The following is a 27,707-nucleotide window of genomic DNA, read 5'->3' as shown; positions in this document are numbered from 1 at the left end:
TTACTTAGTTACGTTGATGACCCTATCTCATTTATTGACGAGCATATTGACTCGACTACACAAAGAGACGCATTACTTATCATTCATTGAATTTGTTAACGTCTCAAGAGCAAATATAATCAAGCGACCAATCGGAGCATTCAGATATCGCGCCTATCTACAAAAATAATAGATATTTGGCTGTTGCCATTGTTTCTGATTACTTATTGTTTCGATAGGAGTTCTGTGCGTGCTAGAAGGATTGATAAGAGACTAGTGCGGCCACAGTAACTTTTGATCCTCCGAGTAAGGAACATCTCGTTGCGGAGGAACACAACAGAGCAGCAGTTAACTAATTGAATCAATTGAACGAGTGCCGTCCGCTGGTGATTGCGGGCCCCGAAGTACGTCGATGTGACTGCCCTGTACGACGATTCCATAGTGCCTTATTGTGTCTAAAGTGATCATGTGCATCTTAGTGTGATATGATGTGATATCGGTTTGGCATAAGAAATGAAAATCAAAATGATAAGGTAAAATATAGTTTAATATTTGCTTTTCTTAGCTATATTTAACAATTTAGTATGAACGAAATGAATAAAATCATTACCCTCTTTGGTACATACATTTCACTTTATATGTAGAGAAAAGCATTATTTTCATGTCATAACATAGTATTTAATTACTAGGAAATAAATTACTTTTTAACAATCATAGCTATCACTAACGATTCCGCAAAACCACAAATTAATTTTAGAAAACGATTAACTATGAAGCAATTTAATTGAAATTAGGACGTTAGTATTTTTAAAATTCTATAATAGTTTTAATTTAAACATATCTGGTAACTTCCCAGAATTCGAATTATATCTTGGCTCATCGCATGAAAAAAGGGTTTTAAAAAATACTTGTTTTCGAGAATTGAATAAGAAAGGTATATTGAATATTCATCTCCAGCTTTTGCACACCTTTTTTGCTTGTTTTTCCCGTAGCCGTTGGTCGTAGGACTTTTGACGTATAGTTTCAAATAAACAAAATCAAGGACTACGCCTAACTATGCACCTACCCTACAGACAGACGAGAATTTTTTTCTTTAATACATTTTGCATATAATTTTCACAAGAATTAAACGTTCTTACAAAAGGTAACAACAATGTAAACCTTTAGAAACTCATTCATTTCAGTTGAAAATTTCAACAAACTTTCTTAAAAAAAATATCGCGATAACAACGTCACGATTTCAATTCAAAGAAAAAGAATGAATCAAGTTTATCTAATCGACATTTTCGTACATGACACACAGTTATTTTCAAATGCACGTGAATCAAAATTAACCGAAATAATCAACAATAAAAACAGTCGAGTGTTACGACTGAAGTTTTGCTGTTTTAAGTCACTCGTAGTAATTACAACAAAATTTTTGTAGATTCCAAAATAGAAGAACTAAAATTAAATTAATCGCATTGTAATCGATGTAATTTTCTTATGATTGACATTAGTAGGGGCGTGTTCGGTGGGCGAATGATAAAGATAAATCAGACAATTGGGCCGCCACGGTCGCCGCGCACTGCGCAGGAGTGTCCCTCACAATATGTGCAGCTTCCGTTGTATGGATCATTGAAGTCCTCATGTCCCGCTCACTAAAATTTACTTAAGGATTTCATAACAAAGATATACAACAGCAAACATACCACGTACTCATTGTTATGAAACAATTACAAGACCAAGTAAACAGTTTAAACTCACAAGTTACAAATTGACAATAACTACACGCTAATACAGTGCAAATCTATCTTATATATAAAATTTCCACGTCACAATGTTAGTTACCGTACTCCTCCGAAACGGCTTTACCGATTTTCACCAAATTTATTTGATTATAATTGATTATATGCGTATTAAGTAGGTCTGAGAATCGGCTACTATCTATTTTTCATACCCCTATTAAGTTTTTTTTTTTACTGCGCGCGGACGGAGTCGCGGGCGACAGCTAGTATTAATATAAAGACGAAAGATTTGTATTTTTGAATGTTATAAATAACTCAAAAACCACTGGATCGAGTTCAAAATTTATTTTGCCAGTAGAAAAGTACAGTATCACTGAGTAACAAAACATTACTAGGTTTTTTAATTCCGCGCGGATGAAGTCGTAGACAAAGGCCTGATACAATACCCATTCGTCAATTGAAAAATACGCTTATTACATGTTGACTCAAAAACTGCTCTAATATGTTCAAGAAATTAACTGACCAGTATACCCAATGACGACGTCTTTCTCGCAAGTCTGTCAGTGAATATTCTTGAAGTTAAATTGGTGAACATTAAAGATTCCGCGAACTCCATCAACAAGTAGATGTCAAGCGATGTTGGTCAATTAAAGAAATTAATTTGACCTTTCTACAATTAAGACGCCTGTAAGATCCACATCAATTGAGCGGTAGAATCAACCTACACTGTCGACTTGATATTCAAGACCTGCAATTAAGGAAAATACACCAATATTTAAAAATTAATTTACTCCAAACAATAATTACTTAATAAAACTAAATACAACGTTTGTTATTTCTAGTATAATATTGATGAGTAATATATTTTTGCTTTGTGTTGTTCTCTCTCTTTCGATGTGAATTTTAACTGCAAATCTTAACCTTGATAGTTTTATCAAATTCAACGCTGTTTAAGATATTATGTTTTATATCTTAGTTATATCTAGGCCATGGCCAATTACAGTGTATTAAGTATTAATTATACATTTTAAGTAAAAACATTCTGTTAATTAAATAAAAAAACATAGTAGATATGGGAAATGCAAGGACATTTCTTCTCCCTAATTTCATGTCAAATAGGTTTTTTAATTTATATTTTTAATTCAATGTCGAGAACTTAAAAATTTAAAGATATTTTTTTTGATCCGTTTCAAATTAAATTAATACACAAATTTGTATTTAAATAAATTGTTTAACAATAAATCGAGGAAATACATATTGTCCAGCTCCATCTAAACCGATATTTACTTAGTTAATGAGTCAAACGTTCACCGATTATCATCGAAGTGTTTTTTCAATATAAAACGATTTATTACTGAATTCGAAACTGAAAACGTTTGTACCGCCTTATTTGCGTATTAAAATGATCGACAGAAGACAGGAGATATTCTAGAGGCCATGACAGTTTGAATGATAACTGATGCGCATGTAACTGCACGAGCGAGCCACAGACAAGCGCATCTCGCATCACAACGCCACTCATTACGCTGCACCACAGCATTATTTGTATTACTTTAAACCTACTAATTTGCAAATAATTTTACCTCAATTATCTTCATTTTCTGTGCTGACAATACATTAAGAACGCGTAATACAATGTCACCGTGTGACGCGATTAAATTATAGGTGTGGCAAATTCTATGGTTTTCAGGAAACATTTTTTGCAATAGTTTGTCATCAGTGCGTTATTAATTTCACAATTCCCCGTACTATATATCACTTTAGTTTACGTAACTATGTTTACATTACGTAAATACAGTATAATATCTAAGACGTAATACATAACAAATCAATAGGCAAATCACTTATTTCACAATGTGGGCTTATATACTTTAATATCTCATTTTAATGTCGGTCAAAATGCGAAACATCTATTTCAAATATTCTGTTAGACAGTTTAACTAGTCAGCAGTAGAAATAAACGTTTCGAGAAAACAGCGGTGATAGGTTAATGATTTATTACCCGTGCTGCAATCCAGGATTCCGATAAAATTTCCATGAAAACAATAGGGAATAAATAATTCAAAACTAACATTTCCTAATATTTAAGATCAATTAAAATGAACGAACAGTTTTTATCAATGCTCTGTCTACCCTAATTTCATCAAATAGCCTCTTATTTTTTCTGTCAGCAAATAAAATTATATGAAATTAATCAATACCTTTGATATTTTGCTTTACTTTAGAAGGTATGGATGTATTTTTAAGCAATTATTTATCAAATTTTATCGCACAGGAACACCGTACGTTACAAGGTTTTCGTAACACACGTAGATATGGAAAATTGAAATACGGCCGTGACTTAAGCAACAAATTCCACTTACGATATCTACACAATTCAATCTTGCTCTACAAAATGTATCACGTCTTATAGTTCCACATGATTCCACTGATCTCTATGAATGGATAGGCGATTGCTTGGAAATTACAGGTTTTGCTTCGTTCCGATTTAAATGCGCTTGTTGTTGTTATGTGACAGTTAATTCTATCAAATAGGCACAATATGCTACATCTTGCAGCCAGTCCATTTATAGAGGTCAGTGATTCTATCCCATGTTAATGGTTGACATAAGAGTTTTCTGGAGACTTGGCAATACTCAAAGATATTTTGTATTTGTACAAGAACCATTTTTTATTGGAATATTCCTCATGTACGATCATTGTTGCTCATTAAGAGAACATAAATACCATTTATCCATATAAATGACAGTTTATTATTCATATTTACCTATAAGATAACGTTTACTTGGAAGACCAAAGGTCTAACGATAACCTCTTTCAAGAAACAAGCTCTGTACTTACCAATCGAACTAAAGACCTTTGATGAAAAGTAAATATTTGATCACAGTATAAAGTAGTAATTATTTGAAATGCCAATTACATATTTAATAACTCTCCAAACATTTGCGATAATCGGGTCATTTGGTAGTGACATCTTTGAGGTATTTTTTTATACATTTCCAAATTATATTTATTATAAACTTTATCCTGAATTACTGATACTTAATAGTAACGTTATAATTCAGATTATTCTCACAGTATTCTTGCCATCTTTAGGTATTTGCGAAAGTACTAAATTGAATAGTAAACATCATGAAATAGCGTACTCAATTGATGTGTTGGTCTTATTGAAATTTGAAGGTCCAGGTTCGATTCCCGTATTCTATACTTCAACTTTTGACTACATAAAATTATCTTATCTAAATTAAATATACATTTTCTAATAATGATTGTCCAGTTTAATGAATCTTTACTTGTCACTAAAGCTAATCAGTCATTTGCTTAGATTTAAAAGAATTAGAAATCTAATCTATCCTTAATTCTTGTTAAGCTACTGCTTAACTATAAACCTATGTATCTATTAACAATATGTAGTATATGTTATATATTTACTGTATAAAAGTAAAGTTATCATCTCTCTTCTCTTTTCCCACTCACGTGAAGTCGGCGCACAAGTTTTTATAAACCTTAAAGTTTTGACTTATTTTTTTACGGCCGGCCGGTCACCAACCCTACTTAGGAGGAATATGTTTAAGATAAATGTAATTCAAACTAAATAATTATAGCCAAAAGGAAAGTAATAAATATCATAAACTCTTCTTACTTTTATATTATTACTAGCTTTTACCCGTGACTCCGTCCGCGCGGAATAAAAAATAGAAATCGGGGTAAAAATTATCCTATGTCCGTTTCCTGGTTCTAAGCTACCTCCCCATCAATTTTCAGCTAAATCAGTTCGACTGATCTTGAGTTATAAATAGTGTAACTAACACGACTTTCTTTTATATATATAGATAACATACCTTTCAATTTAAAATATCTCCTTTCCTTATATTTGGGGAATTTCCTTCCATGTTATTAACTAGTTTAAAAAATAATTTAATTAAAAATGCAAGAAGTCATTAAGGTTATTTTCAATAGCAATAAAATAGTCATACTTAAGTACAAAGCCGCATTCAAGCAAACATACATCCATAGTTATAATCGAAAAACAAGTGCATCAGGTGAAGGTAAAATTAATTTGGAGTACCTTCTAAAGATATAAGAAAAACATACAAAACGCACTGCAGTACAGATAAAAATTATATTTATCTTCTCATTTTGTAGATCTTTCTTCATCTGGCTGGGGTTGGCGTTAAGTGTGTCATGTAAGGAGTTGACAGACTTAGAAGCGCTAGCGTCAGCGCCCACGCGCTGCACTTACGAACACGCGTATGACATGCTCGGAGCCCACTGCGGAGGCCTGCGACTCACAAAAATACCCTCGCTCAGAGGCGGCATTGAGGTATGCTAATTATCGTAACTTCTAACTCGCACCGTCATCATAATCATAATTTCTCTGAGTGGTATGAAACATAGTGTGAATAACACAGCATGATCCAAAAAAACGTTTTGATCTGTGGTTGCAAACGGAAACAGTACAAAAGTAGACAAAATAGAAGAAGGCAGAAATTTATTTCCTTATAAAAGACCAAATTTAGTTTTCAATGGACGTAAATTGTTATAATTATAACGAATCAAAGCACAAGATATTATCAAAAAATTGATTGCTATATTTGTTTTCCATCAAATGTTTTATTTGAGTGTTTCTCGCTCCATAGCATAACAAAAGCCGCTACGATTACGTACCTTATCGTGATACTCAAAAGCTATCTTATCGTTCCTCATTATACTTCAACGTGTGTTTAATTGGCCGTATTGTCACTTTATTTCACAAAGATAATGTCGGTTATAATAACATTAATGTGTGCATAGCCTAAAAATGTCGTTTCTAAACAGTTGAGAAAAATAACAACCTTAAAACAAAATAGAAACACGCTATGATAAGATAAGAAGTTGTTAAACTTTTGTATACATTTCCTTACATGATGGTTAAGATTAAGGTATTAGCTAAACTATTTCATGCTTATAATCTTGATCGTACGGATTCAAAACACCTTTCTGTCATTTTTCTTTGGGCAACCGAATTTATTTCCATGCATCCTGTGCAAATAGACCACTGTGTTTATGAAAGTTAAAGAAACCTAATTAATAATCTAATTTCTTATTTTATTTCACAGATTCTCGACTTCAGTGACAACAAGTTGCAAGAATTGCACGCCGATACTCTGTCTTCGTACTCCAGCATAAAATTCCTGTATTTGGCTGAAAATCAAATATACATGATCGATAAAGATGCCTTCGCGTCACTTTCCTACCTTCAAACATTAGATTTATCTAAGAATGTTATCCTAGCATTGCCAGATTCAATATTTCAGCTGCCGTCACTGAGAAAGTTATATTTAAGTGGTAATCCATTGCTTCACATGAGCTTCAAAGATCTGACTATTACGAAGCCAATCCAAGCACCTTTGGAACTACTAGACCTGTCAGATTGTAAGATAAATAAGTTACCCGACTGGGGTATTCTACCTAATTTGGTCCTGTACAATATATCACATAATCCTTTAACAACACTCGAACCTCAACACTTCAGTACCATGTGCAAACTGGCTAAAGTCGATTTAACTGAATCTATAGACAATTTAAAGTTGTGCGAATTAAAAGCGACCGTTATTTGGTTTCAAGAGAAAAATGTTTACTTCCACCTTAGCGATTACAATAGGTTAAATACCAGAGGTTAGTATTACATTTTTTCCCAATTATGATGGCAACAATATTTAATCTAATCGAAGTTTAAACAATTTATTTTAATTACTTATCATCGATTTGATTCAGTGACTTTTCGAACTATTGTATAATAGATATTTTGTCTTTTTTCAGAATTCGACAACTGTCCAAAGCCAGAAATATCAGCGACGTTAAACGCAAGTTATCATCTCTGTGAAAAAGTTTATACACAGGTACATTTTCTTTTTACAACGGCAAACTTTTATAGAACACTAGCTGTGCCCGCGACTTCGTCCGCGTGAAATACTATTTTGAGTAGCATTTTTTTTTGAGCTAATTATTTTATTTAACCAACGTGCTATGCTTTGATGTATATAGAAGAACATAGAAAGTGGTGTGCCCGGACCGCGCCAAATGTAGGTCCTGGGTCTCTGCCTACCCCTCTGGGTTACGGGTCGAGAATTATGTTGTTGTTGTTTTTTTTACTTAAACTTATAAAAATGCCAAAAAATATTAAACTTACAAAATATTCACATAAACATCTTCCCATACAAACTTTCATCCCCTATTCCGATTTGTTACATTGTAACCTTGAGGGTAAAACTTTTACAAATTTCAAATGTCATATTTTTTTATATCAAATCAGCAGCCTAAAAAATAAGTTTAAAGCTTCTAACTGTAAAAATGACGATACTTCCATACAAATATCCACCCACACTTTCAGCCTCTTATAACCCTTTTTTCGCGTTAAAAAGTAGGCTTTGTCCTTCCTCAGGCTCTAGACTAAATATTGGCAAGGATAACAGCAAAACATATTAAACAAAACATTCACCAAAACCGAGCATATTGCCAATCAAAATTTCATCCCCTGTTGTTATTTAGCACCCTTGGGGGTAAATTTTTTACAAAAATTTAATTTCATATTTATTTATATAGAATTAGCAACCTCAAAAATAAGTTTCAAGCTTCCAACTGTAAAAATGACGATAATTCCATACAAACTTCAACCCCTTGCAAACCCTTTTTCGCGTTAAAATGTGCCCTATGTCCTTCCTCAGGCTCTAGACTAAATATTGGTAAGGGTAATAGCAAAACATATGAAAGAAAACATTCAACAAAACCTCACATATTGCCAAATAAAATTTCATCCCCTATTGTTATTTAGCACCCTTGGGGGTAAAATTTTACAAAAATTTAATTTCATATTTATCTTTATCAAATTAGCAGCCTTGAAAATAAGTTTCAACCTTCTACCTGTAAAAATGACGATAATTCCATACAAACTTTCACCCCCACTTTCAACCCCTTCAAACCCCTTTTTCGCGTTAAAATGTAGACTACGTCTTTCTTCAGGCTCTAGACTAAATATTGGTAAGGGTTACAGCAAAGCATATTAAACAAAACATTCACCAAAACCGAATATATTGCCAAACAAAATTTCATCCCCTATTGTTATTTAGCACCCTTGGGGGTAAAATTTTTCCAAAAATTAAATCATATTTATCTTTATCAAATTAGCCTTGAAAAAAGTTTCAATCATCTACCTGTAAAAATGACGATAATTCCATACAAACTTTCACCCCCACTTTCAACCCCTTACAACCCCTTTTTCGCGTTAAAATATAGCCTATGTCCATCCTCAGGCTCTAGACTATCTGTGTACAAAATTTCATTTAAATCGGTTCAGTAGTTTTTGCGTGAAAGCGAGACAGACAGACAGACAGACAGACAGACAGAGTTACTTTCGCATTTATAATATTAGTAAGGATTATATATAAATATATAAATAATTCCCTATCTATTAACTATGTATGTAACCTAGTGTCACGAAAAACAATCAAATAACTTAGATGAGACTATTTATTGACACATAATTCGTTTGATTTCAGGTACAAAATGCAAAAACGTCTCGACGAACATGGTTAACTATAAGTGGAGGTCTGGCTGGGTTTCTGGTCGGCTTTGTGCTACTCCTTTACATCATGCATCGACACAACGTCGCGCAAACAAAAAGAACAGCCAAAGAAAAGACTGCAGCCGCCGCTGGCGTCAAGAACGCGACCGCGGTTCTTCTTAATGACGTCTCCTAAGGTCAAGGTGGTAGAAAAAGTGATTCTACCTCTGGTAGAAGGATAGGAGATTTCACCTCCTTGCACTGTACTAGATTATAGACATAATTTAGATATTCAGAGCATTCCTGAATTTATAATTGAATTAAAGATTAATAGCAATAACGTGCGGTGAATATAAGAAAATCGAGAGTGATGTTGGACTACGAAAATGTGAAACGTTAGTGGTTGTTCGAATATAACAAATGAAATGAAGATTTTAGTAGTTGCTATAATATTTATTGGCACAGTCTACACACAACTACTGGGAAAAAATTACGTAGATATTTACAATCGTAAGTTTCAACTGTCAAAAAACCCGCTTAAATACTGTTATTTCTATTTTTTAAGGAAATGAGAGGGATGAAAATATATTTTGTTGAGGTGTTTTAATAGTTGAAACTCGCGGTAAGATGTATAACATTCTAACAAAAGATTTTGTTAGAATGTTATGATTTGTTTAGAAAGACTGTTTTTCTGCAGACGAAGTTCAACACATTTTTAGTCGACTTCAAAAAGAAGGACGTTATCAAATCGTCTGTATTTTTTTTTGGCAATTTTTTTTTCGGATATTTGTTTTGATGTTGCGAAGAAGCGGTTAATTTTATTGTAAGTAGGATGCTATAAATGTGGCTTTATGATATAATTCCGACCTTCCATTTTCGCTGTCGTAAAATATGTAAAAACATATTTACAGTGCAACCTTAATATAACGTACCTCAATATAACGACTTCCTCGATTTAACAAATTTTTCGTAATCCCCTTGAATTGTCCATAAGAGTCAATATAAAATATACCTTTACATTGCGAACATTCTTTGCGTACAACCTCTTTATAACGAATTTTCAACTATCAAGAAAAAGTATTCATACCTCTAATTAACGAATTTTGCCAACCCAAAACCTTTATATAAAGTTTCCACCAATAATTTATCTCTTAATCTTATAATGTGATTCATGTCTCGACATGTTTCGACACGCTTTTGTTTGTACAGTAATCATTGTTGTTTTGATGGAAAGTAATGTAAACACCTCTGCTCGTCACTATTGTTAAAGATTTAAGTTAAAATGGCTCAGAAACGTAAAAGGTGTTCCTTATCGGTCGCAGAAAAGCGAAACATCATTAATTATGTTGACCAAAATCCCATGACGAAAAAATTAGACATAGCTAATAAGTTCGGAATTCCCGCAAGTGCATTGGCTACAATTTTAAAATTTAAAGATAAGTTTTCAGAAGAAAGTAGCTTGAATGTAAACAGTAAAAGATTAAAATCATGCGAGTTCAAAAACGTAGAGGAATGTGTCTCTTTTACCTCTTTATAACGAATTTTAGACCAATCTAACCTCAACATAACAAACCTCAGTTCAACGAATTACTTGATATTACGAATATTTTCTTGTTCCCCTCCGATTTGTTATATCGAGGTTGCACTGTATAACCTCTTTTCAAAGAGAATGAAAGAGATGACAAAATGTTCAGGTTTTTTGTATTTGATACTGGACTCAAGTTTGTCAAGTTTTTCTGCATTTAAAATTGATGGGAACATTTTGTTTTGTTTGAAACTAAGCGGAATTCAATAAATACGTACGTTTGTACGTTGTTAAATTAAAACAAAAATAAAACGTTAGTTAACGTTTGAAAACAAATGACAACAGATGTTCATTGTTGTTCACTTTTGGTTGTTTATATGTTGTTAATCGATATCGACTTTAAAATTATATAATGCTATGTTCGAATTATTTTGTTTAAGTTTATTTAAGTTAATACTAGGTATAAAAACAATTTAGAGGCTTATAAAGGCTGACTAGACGTACTAATTTCACTGTACAAAATCATTTATGTAAATCACTTTTGAATATTGTCTAATTTAATAAATAACTTTATCGCACATATAAATAAGGTAATTACAATGCATTTGCCAAAGATGTTACATTTTTAATATATGTTTAACTATGCTTTTAATATTTTTTAGCTACTGTGATAACGAAAAATACATTTATAAAACGAAACAACAGTGTAGTTTTATTAAAAAACCAATAAATCTATTTATTTTTATATTAATTATTCTTCTTTTCATAGACTAAAACTTCTAATTCTTACAAACCGTAGTTATATTTTTAGTCTATGATGCAAATAGTTGTACCGACACGGTTCTTCCCCGAGCCAGGCTATCAAACTAACATAAGCAACATTTGCTGCTTTTACGACAATCCAAGAACCAAGAATGCTAAGAAGAGCACATATTTACAAAACATAATTAAGACGATATGTGTTTTTTCAAAAAACCTTACAACAATACTATATTATCAACTTCGTCTCTAATAAATTAATAATTGAATTTTACCCTTCCTCAAATTCCATTTTAGGCACATGCGCCCTGCAAAATTTAAATCACATTTAGAAGTGCATAGTATCTAATTTTTGAAAGGAAATTAATTGTTCCATGACAAAAATTTTACGAGTTTTCGTTTTTTTAAAAAATATGTACATCTCTATAAGTATAATAAAAAAAAAACAAGAGATATAGACCTTATAACAACTTTTACTGTAAGCGATTCAAAAAATATATAGTTTCATCATTAATATTCATCGAACTCTTGTATTTTTATTTTATTGATGTGACGGTGTTTTGACACATATTGCTATCTCTGTTTTTTTCAAAGACAATAAGAGGGATGACAAGCAAAAATAGTTATAGCTATATTCAAACAAGAATTTCTGAACTAGTGAGATGCGCTTCTATCACGGTTAGTTTTGTCAGTAATATGTAAAACCTAGACATCGAAAATGACATATAAGGAAAAACGCAACATGACAGCTACAGTACGAAAAAGACATTGTCACTTTCTTGACATTAACAGGGGGGCGCTAATGAGATATTATAATTTAGTTTGGCTCATGCCCACCCAGTCAGATAACCTTGTCGGTCTATACATCTAATATGGCATTAACTTTCAAACGTTTTCGTTACTTTTAACAATTCTACACACTATTCGAGATTATAGGAATAGTGAAGACTAAACCTAAATTCTACTGGTTAACTGAACTAATGAAACAAATGAGTCACATTTCATTCAAACAATGCCATACAGTTATGTTATTACATCACTAAATATCTTTAAACTCATACACACATAAAGCATTTATCCCAACAAGGTTGCCTTTTTACTGAAGCAAAACTAAACACATCAACCATTCATAACAAAATAACTTAAAAAGCAGAGAGGTTAAGGAGGCACAGTTATAAATAAACATCAATCCCAGTTTAAAATGAAATATATTTAAATGAAATAAAACAAACCAAACTAAATTTCACAAGCTAATAGTATGAAGCATTCAATGCGGTCAAATTCATGATTAAAATGTTATGACAAAAAAAATCAACAATTTCATATCGCGTGTAAATTGAACAAATAAGAATAACAGCTCTGAATAAACAGGGACAGTCCGTCCGTCAGTTGGCATATTCAAAGGTCCCTCTTCTTTCTGCATGACTTGTATTGAATGCCAGCTTCAGGGTAATTCCGTTGATTGTTGTCCAAATATTGGGTGTTGTGACAGTTTTCTCAAGTGTCTTTCTTTTCACTATCGGTCAATGATTTTGTTGTGTTCGGTTGTGTTTCTTTTGCAAGACGTTGTTTACTGAATTTACCCATTCCTGGCTGGTATATAACCAGGCTTGGGCGATCCTGTAATAAGGAAAATAATAATTTATCAAAACATTGTCAATACTTACAGATGCTAAATATCTTTAATTTGATGCTGTGCATTAAACATGTGAATAACTTATATTAGACAAATATTTTGCCAAACTTTTACAAATAAAAAAAAATTCAAAAGTTCCATGTGTAAGTTTTTGACACATGTATTATTATTATTATCTTTAATGAAAACAAATTTATTGTTAATTATCAACATAAAAAGAATTCAGGACAGAAAATACTAAAATCTCACCTTATTTCTAATTCTCCGTTCAGCGCGACGTTCAGTGTTTTCTCCTTTGTCTACTTCCTCAGATTCTTCTCTGTCAGTAGATTTACCTCTATAGTCAAGTGATTTCTGACGCTTTAATGTTGATTCTTCTTTCATTGGTACATCGTTAGAGTCCAAACTATTTCTTCTTTGCTTTATAATACCAATGCTATCAGTACTATGGTTAGATTCTTTTCTATTGTCATGTGAATCATCCAATTTAACTTTCTTATCCATCCCATCAATAATTCTAGTCAAATCATCAGTTTTCACTTGAGGAAGTTGAGTAAAAGGTTTGATATCGTCATAATTGTGAGTTTTACTTTTGTTTTCCGACAACAACATCTTGCTTATAACTGCTTGTTTGTCGGTTTTAGAAAATTCAGTTTTGCTTATCCTCTCTTTTCTTGTATCACTATATTTTTTGCTCTTTTGGTCACGTGGTGATTCTTTGAATTTATCTTTCTTATCTTTTTTCAAATTCTTGTCACAATCTTCCGGCAAATCATCATCTTTTGGTGCTAATTCCTTTTTATCCCCGTCCATTTTTTTCTTTTTGTCTACAAGTGCTGCACCAATCAGTTTACGTTGCTCGCGATATGTTCTAGACTCGAACACAATCCCATCTCTAGTGTCTTGTTTGATATCATCATCTCTAGACTCTGTCACAGATTTATCTTTTTCCCATTCCCTGGATTTTATTTTCTTAATATCGTTATCTACTACTTCATCCTCCTGTAATCAAATTTTAATTATTATTTAACAATAAATGTTATTATTTGTTGTTTCTAATAATTTAGTAGTTACAAATAAATTACAGTGTTAATTAAATTGACAAGAATTTTGATGCTTTTTCATATCTAAATCGCGACCTCCGCCGCTAATTAGTTTTAAACACTCTCGTACAACATCCTATGTTTAAAATTTCGCGACTGCGCCCGCACCGCGAGTTAGATATGACTGTAAGACATTTTTTAGACTATTACAATCAAAGTGTGAGACTATGCAACTTTTAACTACTACAACACATCTTATAGATTAAGCAAAATGGTGATATTATACAAAAAATATAACAACCCTAAACTAATACTTTAGCCTGTGTACTAATTTTAAATTACAGCAAAGTAAGGTTTTTGATATATGAACAAGTCGTTGTCGCAGATATCTCTTTTCCTTGAATTTTGGGTTTGCTTTATACATATATAACCAGTTAATTTTTTAGCACAGTTCTAACTTTACTAATTTGTCCGTTATAATATTTGCTGTTTATCCCATATAATTGAGATATTTCTCATAACACTTATTTTAAAGTGGCTACTTTAAAATCCATAAAGACTGTTAAAAACTACATTACTGCTACTATTTGAATAACACAATACTGTATAAGTATTACGGTACAAATGCAACAAAAGTACACCTTAAAATATGTATCACCCCCACTATTAGGGATACCGCCTTGATTTTCTTTTTTATCACAATATTTTCTAGATGTTAACGTAAAAGTGTTATGACTTTTCATTGTCAAAGCGGGAAAGTGACTATCCCAATCAGAATCTGTACTTAAAAACTCATCAGAGCCATGAGAGCCTTTTACATCCGATATTGGAATAGATTTAACTTTAGTTTTGCGATACACTTTTTGTTCTCCATACCAATAGTTGTGCTGTTCAAACTTAGGATCGTAATAATCATAGTAATCATTGTAGATGTCATCTTCAGAGTTGTCACCAGCTTGCTAAATAAATAGTGCAGCAATTAAAATTAATGACGATGAATTCAAATGTTAAACAACTTTTTGTTTATCAAATACAGTCATAGCATATCTATGATAAGCTTGTTGGATTACGAAGCATCTATGGATTCACTATTAAAGTTTAATCTTTAAAGCTGTTGTAATGACAAATAAAAACACCAAAGATAAACTTAAACTATCACTATAAAAGAAAAACTTAGCCTTTAAAAGCCATCTTATATTGATAGAGGCAATACAGTTTAATAAATATAAAAAATCAAAGTAAACCACAATTATTAGTAAAAACACATTACCTTAATTGTACCATCCTTGGTTTTTCTTTCGACCCTCATTTTTCTTTTATCATTTTCTCTTCTGCGTCTTTCATCCCGGCCACGTTTGTCAAGTTTCCGAGCAGCGAGATACTCTAGCAAAGGTGTTGATTGAGCTTTTTTATCATTACCTGAAAATACAGTAAAAGACAATTCTTTACTCTCACAACTGATAGCAGCATATACACAAATCACTTATTGAATGTAATTGTAAAATTATTAAAGACAACAATTTCACTACAGTTTATCTGATTATGATTAGCCACAGGTTTTAATAATATTTTAAAGAATATTAGAATACCAACTGAACAAGGTATAGAAATTTAATTTTATTCAAATTACATTATCAAATTTAAAGAAACAAAAAGAGTTATCTGCAGTTGAGATTTAAGCCATATACCAATGTGTAATGGCTTAATATACTGACTTCTAAGCAATGTAGTTTATCTATTTTACATTTTAAGTAATGATTTCTTTATATTTACTTACCGTCATTAACTGGATATGAATATTCTAATTTAGGTTGGTTCTCAGTTTCAGGTTCTTTGCTTAGATTCTCTATAAAATCTTGATAAATTGGGTCGCTTTCAATAGTTCCACATTTAGGATCTTTTTTCTTCTTTTTCTTGGGTATTCTTTGGAATGGGGCGTACTCTACTATTCCAACATATTCAAGCCCTGCAATATCAGGAAGACATTATAGTGACATTTAGAGATCTATTTTTATATAAAGGATTGTAATATTTTCAAACCTTTTTCATCCACAAAGATGTATCCATCAAACTTGTCTCTAAAGAGATAAATGTCATCAACATTAACAAAATTTATGTAAGCTCTGGAATAAACATTACTACCGAGGGACGGATCGGGTTTGGCAAAATAGAAATAGTCATGGTCTGGTATGGGTGATACTTGATCCAAGAATGCTTCCTCCGTCATTGTAGGAGGTAATCGTCGAAATATTATCTGAAAAATAGACGTAAATATTAACCTAAATAGGGCACAGATGTTATGAAGTTTATAGATCTAATGTCAAAATTACTTTGGTTAGAGGCCGTTGGGTTTTGGCTTTTTTAGTTTCTCTATTTTTGTTCACGAATGTTTTGCTACCCGAATCAGATTGGGAGTCTTTAGCGTCTTGATCTTCTGTCATTTTTCTGTTTTATTCTTTTATTAGCTTATTCAATTGATTCACATTATCAAAATGTTGTAATTGTACTTATTTGTTAGTGACGTTTGACTTGCGCGTTGACTTGATTTGGCACTTGACATTTTACACAAAACAATAAGGGTATGTTCCGATATACACTGCGAGCACTGCACAGTGCTATCACTGTAGAAATATTCGTTCCGTTATGGACTGCCAGTATACTGCCGCAGTACCCTAGGGAAATATATAACGTCATAAATCGCCGCCATATTCTACTGTGAGCACTGGCGTTTTCGAGGTAAGGTACTCGCAGTACTTTGATCACGTGATCAGTCAAAACCACCCGAGTGCCTGACATCTTATAAACAAAGCTACAGTTTAATCAGAAAATGTTAAAGTTCTGTAATTAGTTTGGATTAATAAATAAAACAATGGAAGAATTGCAAAAATTAACCTTATTAGACTGTGTTGATAATGAAAAACATATTCTTTTTTATGAAAAAGTACTTATTTTTATTACATTATAAATTCAATTTATAATTAAAATTAATTAAAATATTTTTAATTTGACAGTACTCCAAAACAGTTTTTTTATGTACTAGAAAACTTGAATACACTCATTTGAATGTTGCGTCAAAAAATGCGGCTGACAGTATACGAGATTGCGTTCCGTTTTAAATCGTAACCAGTATAACTGGCTATAAAGGAACGGCTTCACAGTATACTGAATTGACGTCACACTCTACAGTGGTCGCAGTGCATATCGGAACACACCCTAAGCAAGACAAGCTATAAAACTCGTGTAAAGGTTATAAAAGTTATTACAAAATTTCAATGAGTCAACCAATTAATTGTAGCAAGTATAACGGTTGGTTTTTATTATTGTTCATTATTTTGGTGTCAATTTATACAAGGCGATAAAAACAAAAATAAAAAAAAAAAACATTTTATGTTCTTACTTTATACGATGGTAAATTTTTGGCAAAACCACTATTAACTCGATAATTTTTGTATACAGTATATAGGTTATTAAATTATTTCAACTTGATTAGTATTACTTTAAAAAAACGTGGGAAAGAAATTTTACGCAATTAAATTTTTCAGTTTGATGTTCTGATACCGAACTAATCTTGAATTGTCACCTATGACTGAAATGTCAAAACAAGAAAAGAAACAATAAGCAAGAAGTTGCATAAAAATATTTTTTGGTTATATTATTATAACCTTTTGAATCATAATCTCAAACAGAAACAAACTTTATTATGTTGATTAATTTAGGATTGCGGCAGTGCGCCAAGTATTCGAATATTCTTAAAATTCCTCGTAGATTTTGTAGCGCAACTACAACTCCAAATGAAAATGGGGACAATACCGCGGATCTTAAAACTGGAGGTTTTGCGAAAGCTTATGAGAAACAATCACAAATTTTAAAACAAGAGGATAATCAAGATTTCACATTTCCCGCATTACTCCGGAATTCAAAACTAATCGATGTAGGTACAAAATTATCTTTCGCTTTCACTATCCTATTTATTTTTCCTGTTATATTCATTCATATATTTTTTCGTTACAGTTAGGAGATCCTGTAGGAAAAATTGTTATCGGTAAAATATTTCACGTAGTAAATGATGATTTATACATCGATTTTGGATGGAAATTTCACTGTGTGTGCACAAGACCCACTACACGTGGAGAGGAATATGTCAGAGGTGCAAGAGTTAGAATACAGATCAGCGATCTCGAGCTTTCGTCCAGGTTTTTGGGATCCAACACTGACCTAACCCTATTGGAAGCTGATTGTAAATTACTAGGTATAGTTTCATCTCCAGTTCGGGTAACTACTGCACAAAATTAATATTTTAATGTAGCATTTCAAGTAGACTAATAATAAATTGTAAATTAGAAAAAATAGCATATTTATTTATATCACATTTTCTTATTGTTTAATCCTGTACTGTCCATGATTTTAATGAGGTTACCTTCAATGGTACTTTGATTTCAATAAAGGATTACAAAAAAAGTGATACAGATTCTATATAAAATACAGATATATATAAATACTCATATTCCAATACTACACTTTCACATTTTGCCAAGTTAACATGATTCTAGTCCAGCAATTGTATCAAGTGCTGGATTACAACTAGAAGAATTTAAACCTACACAATTTACTTTGTTTTAGACGTCATACAGCACTGGATTTGATTGTTGTACTGTTAACTGGGCATTAGTAGCACTTAATTGCTTGCTACTAATTTATGACTACATAAATCTGGAAATTATATCTTGATGATCTTTACACATACTCATTTTGCTTCTACTTCATATCAAAGGGTTTAGTAACGATATAAATAAAACAAACATTTAACAATTTAATTGACATAATATATTTGGAGACAGGAATACAATGATAAAGCTACTATAACATCCAGCTTCCTATATATGATACTTATTGTCTTCATCTGAGATGCATTTATGAGTCAAACATTCCTGTAACATTTACTTTAACAACAGTACTAGTTGTTTTAAACCATGTTCAAATCAAACATATTGGTAACGACTGAGTGATAGCAGGCTCAATGTTTTCCTTTTTCATTCACACTGTGCATAAAATAAACACTTCAGCATTTAGCAAGATGGAAGTCAACCATGGTATATCATAAAATGCTAGTTTTTTTTTTAGAAATACCCACAGGTTCATTACATTCAGAAAATGAAGGGCCATAGTGTGCAGAAACACCATAAATAGTTGGCTGTTCACAGACAGTGGCTATGCTTAGTGTAATGGCAATTATAATAACTATGAAATGTATAATGCTTGTTCAGTTATCAGATGTCACTATGTTTGATTTGAACATACTTATACATTAGGGTGGCCCAAAAAAATAAAATTTTTGTTTTTTTCGATTCTCGTGTTAAAATATGTGAGTTTACTATGTTTTAAGAACCTCCACCAAAGGATAGGTTAAAAAAAAATTCTTAAAAGGTCGCTCAGAATTTTTGAAAAATTCCAAAATTGCCGAAAATCAGATTATTTTTGTTTTAATTTTTTTTTCTCGTCATGTCATCTTTTTAAGTGTAAAATAATATAAAGATTCTGAAAATTTGACGTCAAAATTTTATTTTCTAATGGTCGCTCCGAATTTTTATAAATTTCCAAGGTAAATACTTTATATCTTTTTGAGCTACCTCTAAATATGAATATTATCGACCTGAAATTTTTTTTTAACTAAATAGTATTGTTAACAAAGTTCAAAGTAAAATTAACTAGATTTAATTTAGTTAACAATACTATTTAGTTAAAAAAAAATTCAGGTCGATAATATTCATATTTAGAGGTAGCTCAAAAAGATATAAAATATTTACCTTGGAAATTTATAAAAATTCGGAGCGACCATTAGAAAATAAAATTTTGACGTCAAATTTTCAGAATCTTTATATTATTTTACACTTAAAAAGATGACATGACGGGGAAAAAAAAATTAAAACAAAAAAAAATCTGATTTTCGGCAATTTTGGAATTTTTCAAAAATTCTGAGCGACCTTTTAAGAATTTTTTTTAACCTGTCCTGTGGTGGAGGTTCTTAAAACATAGTAAACTCACATATTTTAACACGAGAATCGAAAAAAACAAAAATTTTATTTTTTTGGGCCACCCTATTATACATAGTCAAAAAATACAAGCAATTAACTTTAATAGTCAATTACACAATACAAAAGTAGGAATGTTAACAGAAAACATGAATCAGAACATCAGATCTTAGAAAGATAGATACTTATATACTTATTAAAACAAATTCCTGTAGTAATAGAATTGTACATAAATTTTCATATATATGTTTTCATTTTAAATGCTTGTGATCTATCTACTTATATACTAGGCATAAACAAACAAAAAATAAATAATATGTAAGGTAGATTATACGCAATTCGAATATTTATCACAGCCAAAATCAATTACAAAATGTTCATAAAATTAAATAAGAGCACAAAAATACAAATCCAATTTATCATAGATCAAAAAAATATTGTAGTATTGTTTTCCATTTTCACTTAAGACGAAATGTTTGATGAAATGATATTTTTTTTACTTCTTATGGTAATGATACCACACGACGGTCTTTTGTGTAAATAAAAGGGAAGAAGAAGTGAAGGTCGAAAACATTTTATGGAACAAATTAAAAGAGAAAGTATACTTTTCATCGTATCATAAAGTCGAGAGAATGCGCAGTTGATATAAATTGCTACACTTACAAGGACAATAAAATTCTAAAGAGATAATGATGATTGATATTGACTATTATTAACTATGTTTAATTATATAAACAGAGAAGTGGTATTTACGCCACAAATATGTGATATACATAACTACATATTAAATACATTTAAAACATAAATCTGAAGAGGTGTTTCTCATTGGCCTGATCGGTCCAATAAAATTTTTTCCCATTGCGCCAATTAACTAATTGATCGATCGGAATGCCGATCGTCCCAATGGCAAACACCCATCTTAAGACAAAGAATTCCACAAATATATTTGGGTAGGACATCTAGTGAAATTATTATATCAATTTTGAAACAAATTTGGCTTTGTATGAGATTATTTACTGCACTTTGTCGCCGTTTCGTGTAACTATTTCTTGTATACTTGGATCTTTGACAGCGTCGTTAGCTTCCGGGTTCACCTCGAGGATAGCGTCGACGGCTGATTCGGATTTTTCATCAGTGCCGTTGGGATGTGTGCGTTCCCATTCTTTAAGGTACTGAACGACGGCTGTGTGTCCGAATGTCTCGGCCTCGTTTAGTGGGCGGCTGCCCCACCGGTCGCGAGGATCGTGAGGTACTGAACACTGAGCGAGCAGGAAATCAACGCAAGACAAATGACCTTCGGCTGCAGCTAGATGTAATGCCGTTCGTCCGTCGTAGTCAGAAAGCGTCATGTCCATGCCGGAGAGATGATGCCTAATGGAAGAAATACATTAGAACTGAAATCTTAGAATCAGAAACAAATAAATCAAGCGAAAAACAATATTATTTGAGAAGTTCCATATAAGCGTGTAACTATAAAACTGTGTCGTATAAATAATATTTCGGAGAAGCCAAGTGAATGCAAAGAAATGTTTAAGCAGGTTTGCTTGTTTTTTTTTTTTTTAAATGAATGATGTAAATTCATGTTTCACCAGTAGCTATACAAAATCGTATAGAGTTACTTGTGATGGACTGTTTATTCAGTCTTGAGATTTAGGTGTCACTGGCACGGGAAGTAGAGACGTATCTGAAGTTTTGCTGACAAACAGTACATAAAATATTCATCATCTGTTTTACATAAAATGTTGTACAATCAGATGTTATACTATTTTTCATTAGGTACCTTCTTAGAGCACTGAGATCTCCACTGGCGGCGGAGAACAAGAGATTCACAATGCTGAGGCCCGTCGATTCAAATTTGTAACGACGCGGGTCCTTTTTGTGACTGGCATAACGAATGTTGTCGTATTTATGAAAGTTGAAGCGCATAATTAGGTCCTGTACAAGATTTATACAGTTATAAAATCGTCGTAACATCGCCTTGGCTTGGCATATATTTTATTTGACATGATTATTAATCCAGCTTCATACACACTTACCTCACAAAACTGGAGCCCTCTGCAGCTGTTTCCGAGCGGATCTAGAGGCGGAGACCAAGTGCAGATGCCCATAACATTAGGTACAACAATGAGCATAGCGCCTGACACTCCAGACTTCGCTGGCAGTCCCACTTTGAAAGCGAATTGTCCTGAGTAATCGTACATGCCACAGCTGTGCATCAGGGATAATACATTGCGCACGGAATCCGGCCTCAGAACTTTCTCGTCGGTAATGGGACATATTCCACCGTTAGCCAAGGTAGCCGCCATGATTGACATTATGTCGCAGTTAGCTTCCATTGAACAACACTGGAAAAAGAATACAGCAAGATTTAATTATTGTTAATATTATTTTTAAATGTGTATATTTTTAATTGAAGCTATAGATGTTCTTAATAAAAAGTGCACTATTGTACCTTTAAATATTATGAAGAAAAATAAAATACAGTGGAAATAAGAGTGAACATTCTTTGATATTTATGCGTTTATAGTTTATACGATAACTTTTTGTTTTAAAAATATAAAGACCTGGAAATAGAAGTCCATGCATTCACGAAGATTAGTTTTATCCGGATAGCATTTGTGTTCCCGCATGTAAAATCCCAAAGCGTAGTTTCTATCCGCAGCTTCGCGCTCAGATAAAAATACAGCATTATTGAAGCCCAAAACTTCATGGCCAGCGAGACGACTGAAGAATGACATAACGTAGTCGAATTTTTCCGCCAATGTCATTTCCGGTTTGTCGAGCGTTTTTAATAAGGCGCACACTAAAATAGCACCCGCATTTATCATAGGATTGTGAGGTTTCACTGTAAAAGAAAGAGAATAACATTATAACAAACAACAGTAATGTAGGTGTCACGAGTTCGAATGTTGTTATTGACTAAACAAACTTAGTTCGCAACGTTATTTTTAGTTTGTTGGACGCGCAAGTGTTTTCTAGTTGGTGTGTCATTTGTTATGCGCTTCATATATATACATACTGTTGTAATCCAAGACAAGTTCATTGAAGTTTCTGCCGCTGGGCTCGGTGCCAACGTATTTGTGGACTACGTCAGGGCCTAGTGTCTCGAGAGCCATGGCGTATGTAAGAGGCTTACTGCATGACTGCAACGTGAATGGTACATTCACGTCACCTGAAAAGAAATCGTAGTACAAATTAATATAATACTCATGGAAGTTAACGACTTTTAATTATTGATGCAAAGTATCGTTCAAACAAAACTCAAGAACAGCATTATTCTTACCAATTGAAAATCTTTGTCCATCTATCGTGCAAACACTCACTCCCCAGTTTTCAGGCGATGCCCTCGCTAGCTGAGGAATGTAGCTGGCAACCTTTCCATCTGTGTTACTTTTTGCAGCCCAATATATTTCTTCCACGTCCTTTATAAAGTCCTGAAAGTCTGGTATGACGAATTGACTGCGAAATGCTCTCGTAATCAAAACAATGTTAGGCGCTATAACTTCTTTAAATGTCTTTCTATCTAATTTCAATGTTTCCGGAGAGCCGCTCTCAAAATTTGATTCCTTATGCACTTTGTACAAATTGTGCATGACTTCCTTAACACGAGGATCATTCTTTCTTATCCCAGTTGTTCTCAAAGCCTGAAAATTAAAGCAAAACGATGTTACTAATAAAAAGATAGGTAACATTGAAATCCCGCGAAGTATTATTAATAGTAATGGATGGAACAAACTCGAAAGATCGAAAAGAAAAAAACAATGTAATAAACACTTACAGCCAAAAACTTCCCAACAGGAAGAAGACCTGTTTCATCATTTTTGAACATATCAAATAACACGTCGTCGGCATTCTTGTGTGAACCCTCGCGGACCCTGAGAAATAAAGATCGAATATTTTAGTTAATATACGGGTGATTGTTTACGCTAATACGGATCACGATATCATGCAATACAACATCAACTACACCATGTAGATGTCTGTAGAGACAAGTGATTAGCAACAATCTGTTAAATAACTAAAAATGAGTCGTGAAAATATTGTTGGATGAATTTCCTATGCAAATATGCTAGGGAACATCCATCATCACGACGTAGTAATATAATTATCACTAGTGACGCAGTAGGCGGGTGTGTCGTTGACGTATTGCTTCACAGATGTTCCAAATCACCTGACGCTTTTATTCTGGGCTGGCGATCTCTAGATAAACATGTTCAGTCCTAGATAACTGCGTGTTGCTGTGATTATGGAGCAAATAAAAAGTAGCAATGCAAAACCAAACCAAATTGCACATTTAACAAGGAAATTGTAACTATAATAGTTCTAAATGAACACATAGGGATGCAGGTCGTCCTGTACTCACGATATCGGATCGAGGTTGTGCACGAAAGAGTAGGCTCTGCAGCATGAAACAGCGAATAAACATTTTTTATTAGCCTGTTTACATCAATCAGATTTTTTTTTATTTCATAAGTTGTAATCATCATTGCAATTGGACATAAGTACTTATGTTTATATTATCCTTAAAACTCTTACAATGAATGTCAACGAAAGTATAAAAACATTTTAATGTTAAGGGTCAATGTTGCACCATAACGCCGCCAGCTTCTATAACTGTAACGGCCAAAGTTTAACACAGATCAATAGAAGTTGATGCGTATCATTAGAAACAATTTATTTCCTATATTGACTACTCGACCTATGACGTAATTTTAGCAATGTGACTTCCTTATACATTGTATATTTTTATGTTAAAAAAAAGAAACTCACCTCATATCTATTGACTGAAGGGCGTAGAAATTCGGTGTTGAATTTCGCCATTTCTGAAACAAATTTCGAGTTAAGCTTAATGTAGCGAAATTAATGAATGGAACACACATCAAGAAATACGACACAAACGAACGGAGTCCCATAGGCGTAGTTCGTGAAGCACGAAAATGACATAACACACAAGACACTCACAGGCCCCTGTATGACATATACCGGTCTCACTTGACTATAGCGGCGTGTTTGGACGCATTCAGGAAGAGCGAGTGAGGGTCGGGCGGCGAGCAGACGGCGGAGCTGGCGGCTGTTCATCGCGGCGTTCGACGGCAGAAGACAAGGCCGAGGGGCGCCCTACCGTGCTGAACAAACGCGCACGCGCGGACTGGCTTCCCTGCCCCTCACTCGCCACTTTATCTAACACACTGTTTGCCTTGCCTACGTAGCGTCGACTGTTTTCCCAAAATGTGATGTATACTCGTATCATGATAACGGCTTACTTTTGTTACGTTCGCTTTACTTCATAATTTTATCAATTGTGAAATGATATTTTTTATCTACTCATACTGATACTTAGATTTTTTGATTTAGTAATTTCGGAAAGTAGTTTAAAGAATATTTAATCCTGTCAAATAATAATAGACTCTCAAAACCACATTGTGAGAATTAGTTATTCTAAGTTACCGACCAACGAGTAGATACACTTGCATGGTAAAGACCACCAAAGTACCTAAGTAGAAACAAATAGTAGCAAAGCTTCAGTTCGTAGTCAGCCAGTCAATGATTCGTATCAAGGGTCAGTGATATAAATAGTTTATAAGCGACTTCATTTAAAGTCATTGTCATATTTTATTAATTTTATACCTACTATTTGAATAGAAATGATGTCAATTGCAATCAATCTGTAATAATAAGAATATTTGCTTTTAATGTATTCTGGAAAATACAAAGACGATGAAGTTCTATTTAAAAAGTTTAAAGAAAATATCCTATGAATGAATAAAATAATAGAAAATGCAGTATATAGTAAATTTTAGACCTAGAACTATAATTATTTAGGTAAATTTTTATAATTATCAAAATACCCGAACGAAAGCTTTTCTGAAGTAAATCTCGAAAACTAGTATTTTAAAAAATATATATTTTGGCAACAATGTAACAATGACTCAGTAATCTCGAGTTACGTAGAGCAAAGGTAAACTTGGCATCAACAAATTTATATGATAGGTGTGGTTTTACGTCACACGCGTATATGCTTAGTTTAAATTTAACATTTTTTTACACTACACTCGGTGTCTTCATATATCCTGACTTATATGTCGCAATTAGCAACTCGTTCTAGTCTGGTAAAATTACATAGAAGTTGAAGTATTTACCCAATGATCACATTGATTCAACATCATCAGCTTACTAAACGTCCCCTAAGTTAGGGGTGATTAGACCATAGACCACTCTGGCCCAATGCAGGTTTAGTTGACATCATACATATCTTTTTTCTTCGCATTTATGTATGTGTTGGTTGCATGCAGAACGTCGGATGAATGTACATATCAAAATCGAAAACACATTGTTACATGACGGGCTACGAATTTAGGATCTTCAGTTTACAATTCAAGTGCTTAACACCTGCTGACGCTTTTTGTCTCACCTCACGCATGCGTCCTATTGTTTGAGGGAAATTCGATAAGAAAGTAGAATTTTGAGAGAGAATCGTTTTTTAAAGAATCGCTTTTTGTGTGTAAAGAAGTTGTGTTAATTTTTTAAAATTAACATTTAAAATATACATTTTTGGTCAAACTTTTGATTATTTTAGCCAAACATCAGCCAAGCTTTATTAACAAACTAATATGCTATTGATGTTAATTACAAAACGATATGCGTGTTAAAAGAAAGAACATAACATCAGAATGCCAGCTTTCCATAAGCTCGCAGTGGAATTAAGTCTCATAAATAGAGCGAAACTTTTTCGATGTTTTTAAATCCACTAATACGTCGTAATAAAAGAATACATATGCGAAAGTTGAGGACATAGTAGACAAGGATAAACCATTTTTTTTTCTTAAACTCAGAAAACTCTGTCTCTTGGCAAGAAAGGCAGCTGCAAATAATGATATTGTTCTAACAAACCATTTGATTAGAAAAGTTTTCCTGACATGGCGTCTCTCCGACCGATATACTATTTGGAACCATACAAATAACTAAAAAAAATCTTATACTTATGTTAAATTACCTCAAAATCATTGTCACATTCCATAATGAAGCTTTCGTAGCTGTCTTTGGTCAAATATCTCATAACAATGAAGGGCAAGCGTAGCGTAGAGGGATGTGTGGTAACTTGGGAATCTTTTCGCAACACCAGGCGCGCGAATCGTACGCCGCTTCCGCGCACGCTCAACTGAGCCATTCTTTTCAGTCTATCGTTTATAAATAAACGATTTCTGAGACTGCCAACATCTACGTCGGTGTATGCGAACTTATATTTGGTATGTCAGCCATCTATTTCTTTATAATTTAGGTCAACGCAGAGTTTAAAAAAAAAACTTTGAACGAGTGCTTTCTTGTCACGAGACTCTCTTTTTTATGCGTATCTGACGATACATTTTATCATGTTTTTGTAAAAATTGTAATATTTTTCTGTTTGTTGTTAGACTTTAATGGAAGTTTATTGTAGCCATTAAATAGGGGATGAAGTTCAGTTTTAG

The 27,707-nt window shown here is 32.8% G+C and overlaps 4 protein-coding genes across 9 annotated transcripts; 2 read left to right on the top strand and 2 right to left on the bottom strand.

The window, feature by feature from the left end:
- Nucleotides 1-63: 63 nt before the first annotated feature.
- Nucleotides 64-11,038, top strand: LOC106717655 (tsukushi). The gene is made up of 5 exons (XM_014511563.2): nt 64-512; nt 5,853-6,030; nt 6,806-7,364; nt 7,509-7,588; nt 9,245-11,038. Exons 1-5 carry the CDS (start codon nt 493-495, stop codon nt 9,443-9,445), a joined length of 1,038 nt encoding a protein of 345 aa, XP_014367049.2. The 5' UTR covers nt 64-492; the 3' UTR covers nt 9,446-11,038.
- A 1,690-nt stretch (nt 11,039-12,728) lies between these two features.
- Nucleotides 12,729-16,763, bottom strand: LOC106717590 (regulator of nonsense transcripts 3B). The gene is made up of 6 exons (XM_014511472.2): nt 16,543-16,763; nt 16,253-16,466; nt 15,990-16,178; nt 15,483-15,631; nt 13,419-14,171; nt 12,729-13,153 (listed from the first exon to the last, which is right to left on the bottom strand). The coding sequence occupies exons 1-6, from the start codon at nt 16,651-16,653 to the stop codon at nt 13,031-13,033; spliced, it is 1,539 nt and encodes a 512-aa protein (XP_014366958.2). The 5' UTR covers nt 16,654-16,763; the 3' UTR covers nt 12,729-13,030.
- Nucleotides 16,764-17,814: 1,051 nt separating this feature from the next.
- On the top strand, nt 17,815-18,505 carry LOC106717618 (28S ribosomal protein S28, mitochondrial). Its single transcript, XM_014511504.2, has 2 exons — nt 17,815-18,143; nt 18,224-18,505. Exons 1-2 carry the CDS (start codon nt 17,913-17,915, stop codon nt 18,503-18,505), a joined length of 513 nt encoding a protein of 170 aa, XP_014366990.2. The 5' UTR covers nt 17,815-17,912.
- A 2,305-nt stretch (nt 18,506-20,810) lies between these two features.
- LOC106717645 (glutaminase liver isoform, mitochondrial) lies at nt 20,811-27,433 on the bottom strand. 6 transcript variants are annotated; one of them, XM_014511548.2, is made up of 10 exons: nt 25,204-25,630; nt 25,012-25,064; nt 24,605-24,640; nt 24,020-24,116; nt 23,525-23,885; nt 23,261-23,413; nt 22,806-23,086; nt 22,278-22,586; nt 22,022-22,176; nt 20,811-21,612 (listed from the first exon to the last, which is right to left on the bottom strand). In XM_014511548.2, the coding sequence occupies exons 1-10, from the start codon at nt 25,318-25,320 to the stop codon at nt 21,255-21,257; spliced, it is 1,920 nt and encodes a 639-aa protein (XP_014367034.2). In that variant the 5' UTR covers nt 25,321-25,630; the 3' UTR covers nt 20,811-21,254. The 6 variants fall into 6 exon arrangements, with proteins under 6 accessions (XP_014367034.2, XP_014367036.2, XP_014367037.2 ...); XM_014511549.2 differs by having other exon boundaries at nt 20,812-21,612; nt 25,234-25,630; XM_014511546.2 differs by lacking the exon at nt 25,204-25,630 and adding an exon at nt 27,236-27,433 and having other exon boundaries at nt 20,813-21,612.
- Between the last annotated feature and the right edge of the window lie 274 nt (nt 27,434-27,707).

Source organism: Papilio machaon, chromosome 2, assembly GCF_912999745.1.
Source record: "Papilio machaon chromosome 2, ilPapMach1.1, whole genome shotgun sequence".
Classification (NCBI taxonomy): domain Eukaryota; kingdom Metazoa; phylum Arthropoda; class Insecta; order Lepidoptera; family Papilionidae; genus Papilio; species Papilio machaon.
The sequence above is the reverse complement of the archived record's forward strand: the minus strand, read 5'-3'. Positions and strand labels throughout refer to the sequence as shown.